Source organism: Pelophylax lessonae (assembly GCF_965119305.1).
Source record: "Pelophylax lessonae genome assembly, chromosome: 4".
Classification (NCBI taxonomy): domain Eukaryota; kingdom Metazoa; phylum Chordata; class Amphibia; order Anura; family Ranidae; genus Pelophylax; species Pelophylax lessonae.
In genome coordinates this window covers 146,643,579-146,658,607 of record NC_138771.1, presented here as the reverse complement: position 1 = coordinate 146,658,607, position 15,029 = coordinate 146,643,579, and the positions used below count along the sequence as shown (strand labels likewise).

Sequence of the window (15,029 nt, the reverse complement as noted above, 5' to 3'; positions counted from 1 at the left end):
GCTTTTTTGTGGTTATGAACAGACCAAGAAAAGGGCTGGCCTCTTCTTCGGCTACCATCTGCAGATGGATCAGACAGAGGATGATTCAGGCCCATTGAATTAAAGGTCAGGTTCCACCTTTCCTTGTCACAGCGCATTCTACTCGGGCTCATAGTGTTTCTTGGGCCTTCCGTCACCCGGCATCATTATCACAGGTTTGCAGGACAGCCACTTGGTCATCCGTGCATACCTTCACAAAATTCTATAGGGTAGATACTTTGGCATCTGCGGATGCTTCTTTTGGCTGCAAAGTTTTGCAGGCTTCTGTTTAAAGAGGGGCTGTTCCCTCTTGAGGGGTGTTTTTCTCTAAACTTTTATTTTCCAGACGGGCTCCTGTGACCCGGTTAAGGCTTGGGTTGTTTTTCCCACCCCTCATTTTCCTTTTGGTTGTCCCACTATGATGTTATGTTATGATGTTATGATTTATGGAGCGCTGTGTCCATCGATGAATGAAAGAAAAAATGGGATTTTTGTACTTACCGTACACTCTGTGTTCGATGGACACAGCACCCACCCTTCTATGGAGTTCTGATACTTCTAATACAGCTTGCTACTAAACTAATTACCTAGAGCAGAGAGGGGGGGTTATATACCAGCTGAAGACGGCCCATGGGAGTAGCCAGGTGTTTTTTGGTCTGCCTCGTCCTACTACTGGAGGAGGCAATATAACCCACTAGTTATGATTTATGAATCGCTGTGTCTGTCAATGAACCCAGAGAAATGGATTTTACGGTAAGTACAAAAATACCATTTTTTTTTTCTTTTAACAGTGTTTTACTGTGGCTGTCTATCACACAGATCTCCTCTCTTGTAGCTGCTGTGAGCAAGAGGAGATGCGATGTGACAGGCAGTGAATAGTGCTTATCAATCACACTGCTGAGTACTGTAGTGACACTGCATATTTACTATGTATTTCTGTATGTATGCTGCCTGTTCCTAGAATATAAACAGCTGTTTATTTCCAAAATCTCTAGATCCCTTCAGTCTGTACTGATGAACCTCCAGTTGCTATGGGAGTTGGTTTTACTTGGAGAACCTTTGGTTGTTATGGCTCCTTCTCCGACCATTTCCTCTGAAATTGTACTGGCATTAACTGGGTAACTGCTTGTTCTTCCTTTTGGAACTATAATGTTTTGAGTAGCATGGAATCCATAGCCTGTTGCTTTAATAGGAAAATTTGGCTGGGAAACAGCACTAATAAAACATTTGGTTTGGTTGTACAGTAGATGGCTTGTGATACTTTTACCTTTGTGGATTTCAGTAAAGTAGATCTAGGGGTAGCCTCTCATATGTGTGGATTCTGACACACCACCTAACATTCTTGAGAAAGAGGAACAGCTTTTACCAACAAAATATATAGGCTGTTACATAGAAGCTACTGCTAAGCCAAATTCTACAGACCATTAAGAATTATTTACCAAAAAATGACTGGTTAAGCTCACTATTATTACATACTGATTTTTTTAAATCTATAGTTACAGATGCTTGATCCAGTATTCAGTAGTCAGTTTTTCAGGCGGACCTGATCTGACCATCCTTTGCTCTCTATGGAGCAGCGGATGTCAGCAAGCATGTCCGTTGACACCTGCTGACATCCGATCCTATCTGCTAAAAACAGACGGATGGGGATCCGTCCGGATTGGATGGAAACAGACAGGCGGAACTTTTTTTCCGAGGTCCGTGTCCGCTCTGCATCAGTGGAGCATACTCGGACCTGTACTCTACCTGCTCAGCTCCACCGGTCGACTCCGCCAGTGTAAAAGGGGCCTTGGGCTGAGTTGTTCACACTGGCATTTAAAGCAGGCGTTTTTAACGCCCCTCAAATGCCTATGCACAAGATACGATAGACAACACACAGTGCTGTTCACACTATCAAAACATGAATCGTTTGCGCCGCTTCACTTCCAAATTAAAGCCTCATGACGACTCAGGAGGCATTTTAAGCCACGTTTGCACAGTGTTAAAATTTGTTTATTTCTGTCCTTTTCCATTTTGGAGCAGTTTTAATGCGCTTTAACGCTCATCAAACGCTTCAAAAACATGCATAGGGCGATTAGGGGGCGCTAACACTTGTAAAACGCCTCATGCTTAAGCTCATTGATGCCCATACTAATGCCATATAAACACTATAGGAGCCTTTGAAAAGAGTTAGAGATTTAGTCCAGTGTGAACGAGCCCTTATACTGCCATTTGAAAACAAAAAATGCAATAGTTTAGAGTTTGAGTTTATAGTTTAATACAGTATAAGACTTTTTTGGTAGTTAAATCTGAACTTTAGCTTTAATTTACTCTTACTGAAAGACATCCAGCAACTTCTACCTCTTTCCTCCTTGGCCTTAAGCTGGCCATTGATGGATCAAAATTCAGCAGGGTTCAGCCAAATTTCAATCCATGTATGGGCATCCCTGTTCGACAGAAGTCGATCATCAGATAGACTAGTGTCAAATGGGAATACTGTATTGGACATTTTTTTCCTTAAACAGTGGCTGCAGCAGCTGATCAGTGTATTCTGACAGTGGCGCTCTCAGCAATCCTACTGCATGCATCAGGGCTGAGGACTATTAGGAGGAGTTCTGAGGGTGATATGTTTTCAGGAAGCTATGTAGCGCACCCTGCTAGCCTCTACCACCAGCAAAGATATGTGAGCAATGCATAGAGATGCAAAGAGACCCAGTGATGACATTATTGGGACTAAAGTAAGGTATGTAATGAAAAAGGATAGGTATTATTTAAAAATTGCATTAGCATGCTGATAGCAGGGATTGGGAAACCAGGGAAGGAAAAATGTATGCAGATTAAACTTTAACCTTAAATTTACCTACAAAAAAATACAAGAATAAGTACAAGGGACATTTACTTACCTTCAGTGGGATGTGTCCTTTGTGCTTCTGCTTTCAAGTTTATGTAGTAATCTTTCGCCTCTAATGACCCCAACCCGTCCCCCCAAAAGATTACGGTGGCGTGGGTTGATAGAACTCAATAGCTGTCACAGGCACGCATCAAAAGTGCCCGAAAATGTCTGCCGTTTATGCCCAGCTCCTCCATTTATAGAAGCTGTACTACAGCTTCTATGAATGAAACACAATCTACCATTGGAAGGGACGGACCTCAATCAGCCACCCATCCACCGTTCATAGATGGGGTTTCATTCATAGAAGCTGTGCTACATCTATGAATAAAGGAGCTAGGTATAAGGGGTGGGCATTGTCAGAACACTGTTGATGAGTGCCTGTAACCGTTCCTCAATTCTATTAATGTTTGCTGCACTGGAAGATTATGGCGGTGAGTAGGGAGCTGGGGCAGCATTGAAGGAGGAAGATTACTATTGAACTGGAAGACAGAAGCACAAGGGACACACCAAACTGAAGGCAAGCAATGTCCCATGTACTTTATTTTTAATTTTTTTAGGCTTTGTTTTATCAATGCATATAATAAGGTAAAACCGCTAGTAATGCCAGATAATAAAATGGTGATAATAATAAATTGCACAATGGTGAAGGTGTGTATTGTAATTTCTATTCCACCCTTGGAGGAATTGTTAAGTGACCAGAAGTCACTGAGTATTAGGATAAAATAAAACAGTGTATGCTTTACATACAGTGGTTAGCAGGATGGAACACAGCAGTTTACATACAACCCTTACTGTTCACAGCCATTTTCTAGGAAAACGTCCTAACATGGCCATGGAAATAGTGTATATAACATATGCCTATTGGATCAATTATTCTGTTATTACAGTGCCTTGAAAAAGTATTCACTCCCCTTAAAATTTTCCACATTTTTTTATCTTGCAACCAAAAACGTAAATGTATTTTATTGGGATTTTATGTGATAGACCAACACAAAGTGGCACATAATTGTGAAGTGGAAGGAAAATGATCAATGGTTTTCAAATTTCTTTACAAATAAATATCTAAAAAGTGTGGCGTGCATTTGTAATCTGTCCTCTTTACGCTGATACCCCTAAGGCCCCTTTCACATGGACTATCCGATCCGCCTGTCAGTTTTTCAGGCAGACCGGATCGGATGCTCCATGCAGCACTATGGAGCAGCGGGTGTCAGTGGAGACATCTCCTCTGACACCCGCAGCTATCCGATCCGATCCTGTCCGTGAAATCTGGATGGATGGAAACCCTGTTTTCCATCTGTCTGGAGGATCAGATTGGATGAGAACAGACAGGCAGTCCGTTCTCATCCAATCTCCCCATAGAGGAGAGCGGGGACCTGACAGCTCCATCTCTGCACACAGAGTGGAGACGGAGCTGTCATCGGCCTGCTCTGCGGGGATCGGCGGATTGATCCCCCGCTGAGCAGAACGGACTCCGTCTGGCGCACCCCTTCCTGTGTGAAAGAAGCCTAACTAAAATCTTGTTGAACCAATTGCCTTCTGAAGTTACCTAATTAGTAAATCGAGTCAACCTGTGTCGAATGTAATCACAGTATAAATACAGATTTTCTGTTAAGCCTTTAGAGGTTTGCTAGAGAACCTTAGTGAACAAACAGCATCATGAAGGCCAAGGAACACACCAGACAGATCAGGTGCTCCAACAGTGCTCCATGAGATGTTGAAAGCTTGGGATATTTTTTTAAAACCTAATACTGCTTTAAACATTTCCACAACTTTATCCCTGACCTATCTGGTGTGTTCCTTGGCTTTCATGATGCTGTTTGTTCACTAGGTTTTTCTAGCAAACCTCTGAGGGTTTCACAGAACAGCTGTAGTTATACTGAGATTCAATTACACACAGGTGGACTCTATTTACTAATTAGGGGACTTCTAAAGGCAATTGGTTCCACTAGATTTTAATTAGGGGTATCAGAGTGAAGGGGCTGAATACAAATGCACGCCACACTTTTCAGATATTTATTTGTAAAAACTTTTGAAAACCATTTATCATTTTCCTTTCATTTCACAAATATGTGCCACTTTGTGTTGGTCTATCACATAAATACCAATAAAATACATTTATGCTTTTGGTTGTAACATGACCAAATGTGGAAAATTTCAATGAATACTTTTTCAAGGCACTGTATATTACTTTTTAAAATGCTGTTTAGTTCCATTAAACACTATATACAACTAAACTAGGCACTATATAATATTTTTAGTCTAGGGGGAAATGTATGAGATATATTGTTAGATCCTTGCGCTCCAGTTGTACACCTCTAGGAATTAAAAAAAAAAATAAATAAGGGAACTCCTGTGATCATTTGTCCTCCTTAACATGTTGTAGCTGTCAGTGGTGGGGTGGGCATACACAGAGTATAGCTTCCATTGATTCCCTGTGATCTCCCTTGTTTTATTGTGTGTTGCTGTTTGTGTCCACACCTGGGAGATTCCTTCTCTCCATTTGTCCTAGTGACAACATTTTCCCATAATTATGAGTCACCAGGACAGGAATGGAGGGGAACTCTTTCAATGGTGACCCTTATTGTGGTGATAACTGTCTAAAAGCGATTTTCCCTCACTTTAAAAATACTGTTTTTGTGTTGTTTTTTACTTCCTGTTGTGTCTATTGGATAGGAAGTGATTGGAAAATGCCCCTATGAGACACAGATGGCAAAAAACAATCTAATATGGTTTAAAACCCTTGGTGCTGCATCCAGGCCTTACAATCTCTAACAGTTAAATATGCTAAAATACAAATTTCTGATGCTTTTGTGTTTTCCAGATGCATTTCGCCTCTGAAGTTCTGTTCAGACTTCCGTCCATATTTTACTATCCATGACAGTGAATTCAAAGAATATACAACAAGGACACAGGCTCCGTGAGTGAATATTAGCATGGGGAAAATCAGGGATAGTTATGCTACTGAAGTGTTGGAGAATTATAAAAAAAAAACAGTGGGTAAATCAACCCAAACAGAAAAAGCCGTTTAGGGTGGGCATAGCCTGAAAGCAGTGCCTACAGTGCCTTGCTAAAGTATTCGGCCCCCTTGAACTTTTCGCCACATTTCAGGCTTCAAACATAAAGATATAAAACTGTAATTTTTTGTGAAGAATCAACAACAAGTGGGACACAATCATGAAGTGGAACGAAATTTATTGGATATTTCAAACTTTTCTAACAAATAAAAAACTGAAAAATTGGGAGTGCAAAATTATTCAGCTCCTTTACTTTCAGTGCAGCAAACGCTCCCTAGAAGTTCAGTGAGAATCTCTGAATGATGCAATGTTGACCTAAATAACTAATGATGATAAATAGAATCCACCTGTGTGTAATCAAGTCTCCGTATAAATGCACCTGCACTGTGATAATCTCAGAGGTCCGTTTAAAGCACAGAGAGCATCATGAAGAACAAAGAACACACCAGGCAGGTCCGAGATACTGTTGTGGAGAAGTTTAAAGCCGGATTTGGATACAAAAATATTTCCCAAGCTTTAAACATCCCAAGGAGCACTGTGCAAGCGATAATATTGAAATGGAAGGAGTATCAGACCACTAATCAAGTGTACTGATTGATTAGTCCTGCAAGGAATGCTTTTTGTTTTGTTGTGTTGGGGCTTAGGGCTTCCTTCTTGCCTAAGATTGTTTCAACAAGAACATTGGTCTTTTCCCTCTCACTCAAGTCCACCTAAAGGAAATTTTCCTCCATTGTCTGAATATGGTTCAGGCTGCAAAAATCTCTTTCTTTGTTATTTGCTTCTTTATAAAGACTGATTCTCTTTTTGTCATTCCAAGTGGAGCTTGGCATTCTGCTCTGAAACCCACTATCTCTTGATAGCAAAGGCAGGTGCCTTTTCTGTCAAGGGGCACTCAACTGTACCTGTGAGGCCTCTTTGCCATCTAGCAACTGTTTCCCCAATTTCAAGGCTGCCACCTGGTCTTCTCTTCCCATGTTTTATACGTTATACCAGGTAGACATTTAGACATAATATGAAGGCCACTTAATGCATAAACCCTTAAGGTACTCTTGAGCTGCAGGCAGTCTTCAGATATCTATTGTTTCTTTGGCCTGTTTGCTTTGTTAACTACCACTTGGTGGGACTGCTTTTGGATGTCCCGACAGTCTAAGAATTCTTATGTCCCTCAATGAACAAGAATTTTGTACTCGCTGTAAAATCCGTTTTCGGTTTCCACTCCTCTGAGTTTATGTTCTTGATGTCCCTAATACTTTGCTACAAAACTGAGCCATGTTAGTAGTGGGCAGGGGTATCCTGAGCTGGCTAACTAATGACCATTTCCCCTATAGGGGGCTGTGTAACCCACCCGGTTAAGAATTTTGGTTTCCCGCAATTGACTTCAAAAAAGGATTTCACAATAAGTACACAAAAATGAAAAATTTATATCAAATACTTTACCAAAATGTCCCTTTCCTGATAATACCATGGCAGCATAGTAATGGGTAGACTCTGCCTTTGTTCCTACTGTACATGAATCTATTGGCCAAACAGGCCTTGTGTTACACTTCTATTTCAAACTCAGTTATCAGGGCCCAGTCCCTCCATCTTTCAGATCAGATCTTCTGTTGCATAGTGTAATACTTCCTTTGTTCACCTTGCCTACAGTTATTGACTGTTTCTCTAAGCTGATATCTAAACTCCAGGAGGATGGAACATTAATATACAGTAGTTTACAACAGGATTTGAGTGAAGTGCGTCCAGTTACCGCTGCGTTTGAATCTTGTTTCAATCCTTAGGTCCACTAAATTCTAGACTTCTTACAGACCAGGCTGGATTTTGGATTGATCTTCAGCTCTCTTAGGCTTGGTTCACACTGGCATTAAAGGCAGGTGTGATAAACGCTCCTTAAACACCCATGCTCCTTAAACACCCATGCAAATGATACAATGGACAGCACACAGTGCTGTTCACATTATAATTATAGTGTTAGCGTCGCTTTACTTCAAAATTGAAACCTCATGTTGAATCAGGAGGTGTCTGAAGCCTTTCAATGCCTCCAATTCAAGTCTATGGTAACGCATCGCAACCACACTGGCATATAGTTGCGGCGCATATGCATCGCGGTAGCAGCCATTAGTACAATGAGAATTTTAGCTGGTTGTTAAGGAACTGGCCGGAAAAAAAAATTTTGGTTAAAAAAAAAAATGGTGTGGGGTCCCCACCCCATATCAGGCCCTTTTTGAGTCTGATATGGATCTTGAAGAGGAGCCCCACACCAAAACATAAAAAAAAAAAGCGTCAGGTCCCCCTCAAAACACATACCAGACCCTTATCTGAGCATGCAGCCCGGCAGGAAAGGTGGGGGGGACAAGCCAGTGACAACACTGGGCGGTGGTTGTGTGAGTCTGCGTGCAGGGGGCATACCGGAATATGGAAGCCCCCTTTAATAAGAAGGCCCCCAGATCCAGGGCCCCCCATGTAAACGAGTAAGGGGTACATTGCCCCTACTTATTCACCTAAAAAAAAAAAAGTGTAGTGTTACAAAAAAAAACAGAGACGGCTTTTGACAAGTTCTTCATTAATTGAAGAATGTCCCTCGTCATAGCTCCAATGAGTCTTCTTCCTCCGGTCTTCTCCTTCTTCTGATGTCTTCCTCCTCCAGTCTTTTTCTTCTGATGTCTTCCTCCTCCAGTCTTCTTCTTCTGATGTCTTCCTCCTCCAGTCTTCTTCTGATGTCTTACTACTCCAATGATGTCTTATGTCTCCACTGATGTCGTTGTCATCTTCTGCTGCCGCAGAGCCCCCCCGCCCCAAAGCACCTCCACATATTGAGGGAGTGTGGCCTGGTATAGTCTATGGTCCAGGAGGCGGGGGCTCTCACGCCCCCCCCCCTTTCCTGACTGCCAGGCTGCATGCTCGAATAAGGGTCTGGTATGTATTTTGAAAGGGACCCCACCACGTTTTGTTTTTTGGCGTGGGGTTTCCCCTCAAAATCAGTGTCAGACCAAAGGGTCTGGTATGGACTGGGGGGGAATCCCACGCTTTTTTTCTTTTTTTTTAACCGCCATTTTTTTTGCCGGTTAAGGAAGCCCGCTGACAGCTGATGACTAATCGGTTATTAAGGACATGGCGGCCCGGCTTCCCGCCCGCTCTTTAGCAACCAGCTATTGTAGGCATTTGTGATTTGGTTTTAACAAGCCAAATGTGCTGGTCAACTGTGCCGCAAATATACATAGGGCATTTTAGGGGGAGCGTTTTTAATGCTTAATAAAAGCTTATCAACTGCACCTATTACCGTGCATTATAGGAGCGTTTGATAAGCTTCACTATTTTGAGCAAGTGTGAAGGAGCTCTTACAGTGCAGATCCCAACACTCCAGACCTTATGCTATGTTTTGTGGGCAAATTACCCCTTTCTCGTACTATTCCCTAAAGGGGTGCTGGATCCTAGAATCCAGAGAGACAAGACTCCCAATATGGTATTTACCACTTGACCTCAACTTCCTTGCCAGCTCCAGATGTGATCACTTTCTCTCCAATTCAAGCAACAGTGATCCATGAAAAAAGCATCTTTAATGGCTTTCACTTCCAGTCAGCAGGTTTGCAGAGATTAGGACCTTGGACCACATTTCTGTCAGTTCAGGTAGTGTTTATGCCCATGCTGGGATGCAATGAAAAGTGGATTTAGCATCCCATGTGAGAGAGAGAGAGATGAAGGGAAAATAAAATGTATAGAAATAATTCTCCCTGACTTAGAAATGTAGAGGAATGAAACGTCATTAAGTTTAATCACTGGATGCTTCGTTCTGGCTAGCCACCAGGCTTATAGGTCTATAGATTTGGCTCCTTCAGAATCCCTCCCAGTTAAGAAGGCTAGTTAAGGAACACGTGGACTGGATCAGCCTCAAAATCTTTAGAGGAAGAATTCTATGGTGTAGAAGCCTTGACAGAGACTACCCACTTGTATCCTGCCATGAAGCTAGTCAGAAAATCTTATTTTTTGGTTTGCATGAATACGGAACACGCACGCAACCATCTAAGCATTCTGTACTACTTCTTGTTTAATGAAAAGAATGTAATGTTTTGCTCATATATATATATATATATATATATATATATATATATATATATATATATATATTTCTATTTTTTTTTTTTTTATAGACCTAGCCTTCTCCTAGGAGTCACCAATCCTTTCTTCATAAAAACTTTGCAGCATTGGCCACACATTCTACGAGTAGGAGAACCCAGGATATCTGGTAAGGGACAGAATCGATTTTGCATGGTTTAATTTGACTTTTGTTGCCAATAAAAAAAAAATGAAACCGATCAGTCCATTTGGATGTGAATCAGCAGATGATGTACAATTTTTTTTATCTGCAGGGGATCTGCCAAAGCAAGTAAAACTGAAGAAGCTAACAAAGTTAAAGACACTGGATACTAAAACTGGTGAGATTTGGTGGGTGTTGGTTGGGATTGGTGTTGAATCCAGAGGTGACTTAAATGGGCCTAAACTGTACACATAAATGCAAGTGTATGCCTGGACATAAATGAACCTAACTATTGACCTAGTTAACCAAAAAAAAGGGCAGATCCGATGGACCCATAGGTCTTTTTTGGCTGTCAGTCTTCTATGTTTCTATGTACACCTCCGGTGAGAAATTCAGTGTTGGAAGAAACCATCTTGTAGGGCTATGTCAGAAGGAGCTACTTCCCCTAATCGAATTACCCCATGTTTGCCCAGAATGCTGCAGAATCGTGCTCACTAGCAAGGGAATGACATCTCTCTGGTTCAGCTAGCAAGAGAATAACTGAATAGGAAAAAGTGAGGAAAAACTTAGAGATTCTGTCCCTGGCGTTAGGTCAGCATCCAGCAGGTCACTCATTTAACATTAGCCTTAATAGAGGCCTGTAATGAGAGAAATGTGTAGTCTGCCTTTGCTGTTTTTCTTCTAAAATGCAATTTGCCTGGCTGTCTTTGGCTTTAGTACCTAATGACTTAAAACAAGTTTGCTTTCAGTGAATTTAGAAATGACTGATCTGAATATTTGTCGAAGGTCAATGGCTCAAAAGGTATTAAAACCACTGGATCGGCATAATAGCCAGGCAACTAGCCCTTTTAGAAGTAAATGTCAGCAATAGCAGTCCCAACTAACCAAAATACAAGAATCTGCTATAGGAAAGAAGAAGAGTCTGGTTAAAAAAAGGCTATTCATCCACAGTCTGCCCTCCCCTCTACATTATGGTCCACATGCCCAGCCAGAGAAATGCATTGTTGTTCCTTACATTCTTTTTTTTAAATCTTCTATTCATTTTAGGAATGTATACCTCCTACAAGCCATTTCTTCATAAAGACAAGACACTGATCAAACAGTTGCTAAAGGTAATACTGTGGCTAGAAATGGTGAATATTCAATATAGTGTGTAACCCTATACATTTACATTTCGTTAGTTTAGCCTTGGAAAGAGCTAACCTTCATATATTGTAATCCATCATCCAACAAAACAGTAATTATTTGCAATTCTGTTGAGCCTTTTGTATGATTCATTTATTCCCTCACTTCGCTTTGTTAAGGCAGGTGACACCATTATATCCTTGTTTTAGTTTTCCAGTCTCCCATGTTACCTGCTTGCATGTTGGAAAGTGAATAGGCATTGCTTGAGGCTACCATGAGTATTGTATTCCCATAGGAATAAATGGGGCTGCGGTGCGCATGCACAGTAAGAAGCTCCATTTTTGGAGGAAAGACTGTGCATTTCTGAGCAGGGGCATGGCAGTGAAGATCTCAGGATCAGAGCTGAAGGTAAAAAAAGAATAAGACCTAGAGGGCAGCTTTGATGAGGATGGAAGGAACTACGTAAAAAAAAAAAGAAAGTTGTCCCATTGTTTTTTTTTTACTAAAATTAAACAAGTTGAAGTTAGAAGCTGATTGGCTACCATGTACAGCTGTACCGGATTGTGAGTGCACAAGTTTTAGTAAATCTCCCCCTTTGTGTCTCCTAATGGGAAGGATTTAAACTTGCCTATTTCAAACCAACCTTGACTTTGTTGCTTCCAGTACGGTGATGCCAATTTACTGCCCAATAATCAAGCTTGTAACATAAGAAATGGGAAATTTCAACCAAGATAGAGAAGGGGGGGGGGGGCTACTTGAAGGCATTGTACACTTTCCATTGTTTGTTTTAACTGTGTATTAGTATTATTATATTCCCTGTGCTGTTTGCCTTACCTTGTAATGATGGGCTCACATATTGTAGCTGTAGTGTCATGCTGATCAATTCCCCTATGGCAATGCATCCAGTAACCTAGCTTGTGCCTAATTTCCAAAGGGGCAAGAAAACGTCCTTTTCTGAGTCACACAGTCCAATGCACGTGTTGCCATCTGCTCTGTAATGCATCATAAAAATGAGTGCCAAGTTAATAAAAATATTAAAAACAAATAGATATGTGGGATTGACAGGACAACAACAAAGGTCCGATCTAAATACCGGTAGGTCATCGTCAATTACTCTTTATTCTTTTTTTTTTCTTCTAAGTTAATAAAAACATCTTCTAGCTGCATCCATGAGCTTTCTGTGTCTGTTTCTGTGTTAGATCTCATTACTGTGAAGTTCTCACCTGAACCAGAACAAGATTGAGAGACCAACGGATTGAGGGATATCTAGTTTGTTCATAGGAAAATGTAGTTCTCTCGCTACAGACAGGGGTCGTGCATGAAAATGATACAAAAGTCTTGTTTTGTTTTTTTTTTTTTTTTTTTTAGTTATAAATAAAAAACAGGTTATACCTAACTACTTTTACGTCACAAAGGCGCCAACCCTAGTATAAATGCAAATGCTATATAACTGCTGCCCTTTTAAGTGTAGTGCACACAACCAAACATTCTTCTTCTAGTAAAGTAAGGTGCTGTTATATACAGAAACACGAGCTCTTACTGCGTATCCCTCCAGAAAAAAGTTTTTGTGAGTGATAGTAAAATACCAAAAAAAGGCTTGTATAAACTGCATAAAAAGCCTAATATTATGTGCTCAAAAAAAAAAAAAATACCGCTACAGATGCTTTTTCTACAACACAAGTGATAACAAAACCTAAAAATCCAATAATTTTGACCTCAGTGATGAGATCACTAACATACGTGCTCTGGTTCCCCGACTCGCGTATGTTCCACCACTACCTAGGAAATTACGTCAATGGTGGTGGAACGCACGCAAGTCGGGGAACCTGAGCTAGCGGTGAGGTTGAGCGGGTCCATACCGTACCAGGTTTTGATTGCAGAGGAGCATAGTGCAGGCTTACCGAGCTGGTGCCGGTCTGGGCACTTTTAAATTTAAGATACACGTACTGCAGAGTTGTTTTTTCTTTTTCATTTTTATTAAACGGTGTTGCACGACCACCTTGTCATCTGTTTTTTATGCCAGTTACCATCTATTGTCTGAGGGGAGGACACATTCTAAGGTGGATGGCGTTTTACTGTGGAAGAGTTCTATAAGCTCACATTTCTTGTATGCACAAAAAAGGCGAGAGTGCTCCCTGGGACCTGTGGGCTCTATTGAGTGCATTCAATTTACCTGCAGGTGGTGGAGCACTGAATTTATTTGAAGAAGAACACTTATATTGCACAGCATGGGTTTTGGCTACAGAGACTGTCACGATTCACCATAATTCTTTGTGATATATTGGTTTTCTTCACATGATTTGATTTTGATACACATCATGTATGTTAGTGACCTCCTCGCTGAGGTCACAATTATTGGATTTTTAGGTTTTGTTATCACTTGTGTTGTAGAAAAAGCATCTGTAGCTGTATTTTTTTTTTTTTTTTGAGCACATAATATTAGGCTGTTTATGCAGTTTATACAAGCCTTTTTTTGGTATTTTACCATCACTCACAAAGAAACTTTTCTCTGGAGGGATACGCAGTAAGATAGCACGTGTTCCTGCATATAACAGCACCTTAGTTTACTAGAATAAGAGGGTTATACTTACCTGCCCTGTGTAGTAGTTTTGCACAGAGCAGCCTAGATCCTCCTCTTCTCTGGTCGCTCTTCGGCTCTCCTGGCCCCTCCCTCCTGTTGAGTGCCCCCACAGCAAGCAGCTTGCTATGGGGGGCAGCCGAGCTGTGCCACAGCTCCCTGTGTCTATTCAGACACAGAGCTGTGTCCTGGCCCCGTCCCCTTTCTCTCCTTTATTGACTGATTTTGATTGACAGCAGCCGAAGCAAATGGCACCACGCTGCTGTCTCAGCCAATGAAGAGGGGAGTCCCAGGCAGCCAAGACACTCCTGCAACATCACTGGATCTAGATGGGCTCAGGTAAGTATTCAGGGGGCTGCTGCACACAGAAGGCTTTTGGTCTTATTGCATAGAATGCATTAAGATCAAAAACCTTCTGCCTTTACAATCACTTTAACTTTTACAGCACCATGCTGCATGCTTATGTTTGAACACAAGCAAAAACTGCTGACACCAGAATGCGAAAATGTACTCTACTATAGCCTATGTATATAAGGATATTAGCATGCAAGTTAAAATTCTGATGTTTCTTCTACAGGGTCTTCAGAAGAGGCTTCCATCTTCCACGCTGAGTTTATTGCTTCAGAAACATCTGTTTGAGCTTACACAAAGCTTTATGCTTCCACTGGTGAGGCACTCAGCTTTTGTTTGGTCATTTTAATTGTTTTTTACATTATTTTGATGATTCACTTTCCTTTAGGAGAGGTACATTGGTAGTCTGATGCCACATCACAGTTCCATCACACCTTGGAAGGTAAGATTTTTTTTTTTTTTTGAACATATTTTTATACATATTCACTTATAATTATTTTATACTATGAATCAAAAATCTGCACTTTAATATTCATTACAGCAGATGTTTTGATTTTTGCCTGTTTTATATTTAAGCTATAATATATTTATATTTGAACTATAACTACATGACATGAACTTTAACTAAGAATCAATTTATAAACTATTTCATAACTTTTTTTATACGTTATTCAGTTTGTGCATATATCTAATTTATTTAAAGCAAAGTTCCGGGCTAAAAAAAAATTTTTAAGCTAAAAATACCCCCGGGACAGTCAGGGCTAGTGCATTTAAGCAACGATAGCCTCTGAACAGTCCCCTGTTTCACTTACCTGTAAGAAG

At 40.8% G+C, this 15,029-nt stretch overlaps 1 protein-coding gene across 1 annotated transcript in view; it reads left to right on the top strand.

The window, feature by feature from the left end:
- Positions 1 to 15,029, top strand: part of DENND6B (DENN domain containing 6B) — a 92,891-nt gene that overhangs the window by 54,247 nt on the left and 23,615 nt on the right. Inside the window, exons 10-16 of the mRNA XM_082254951.1 lie at positions 1,014 to 1,136; positions 5,712 to 5,807; positions 10,047 to 10,141; positions 10,266 to 10,331; positions 11,201 to 11,265; positions 14,434 to 14,523; positions 14,596 to 14,649. Coding sequence (XP_082111077.1) covers positions 1,014 to 1,136; positions 5,712 to 5,807; positions 10,047 to 10,141; positions 10,266 to 10,331; positions 11,201 to 11,265; positions 14,434 to 14,523; positions 14,596 to 14,649 — 589 coding nt within the window. The remainder of the gene's footprint in view (positions 1 to 1,013; positions 1,137 to 5,711; positions 5,808 to 10,046; positions 10,142 to 10,265; positions 10,332 to 11,200; positions 11,266 to 14,433; positions 14,524 to 14,595; positions 14,650 to 15,029) is intronic.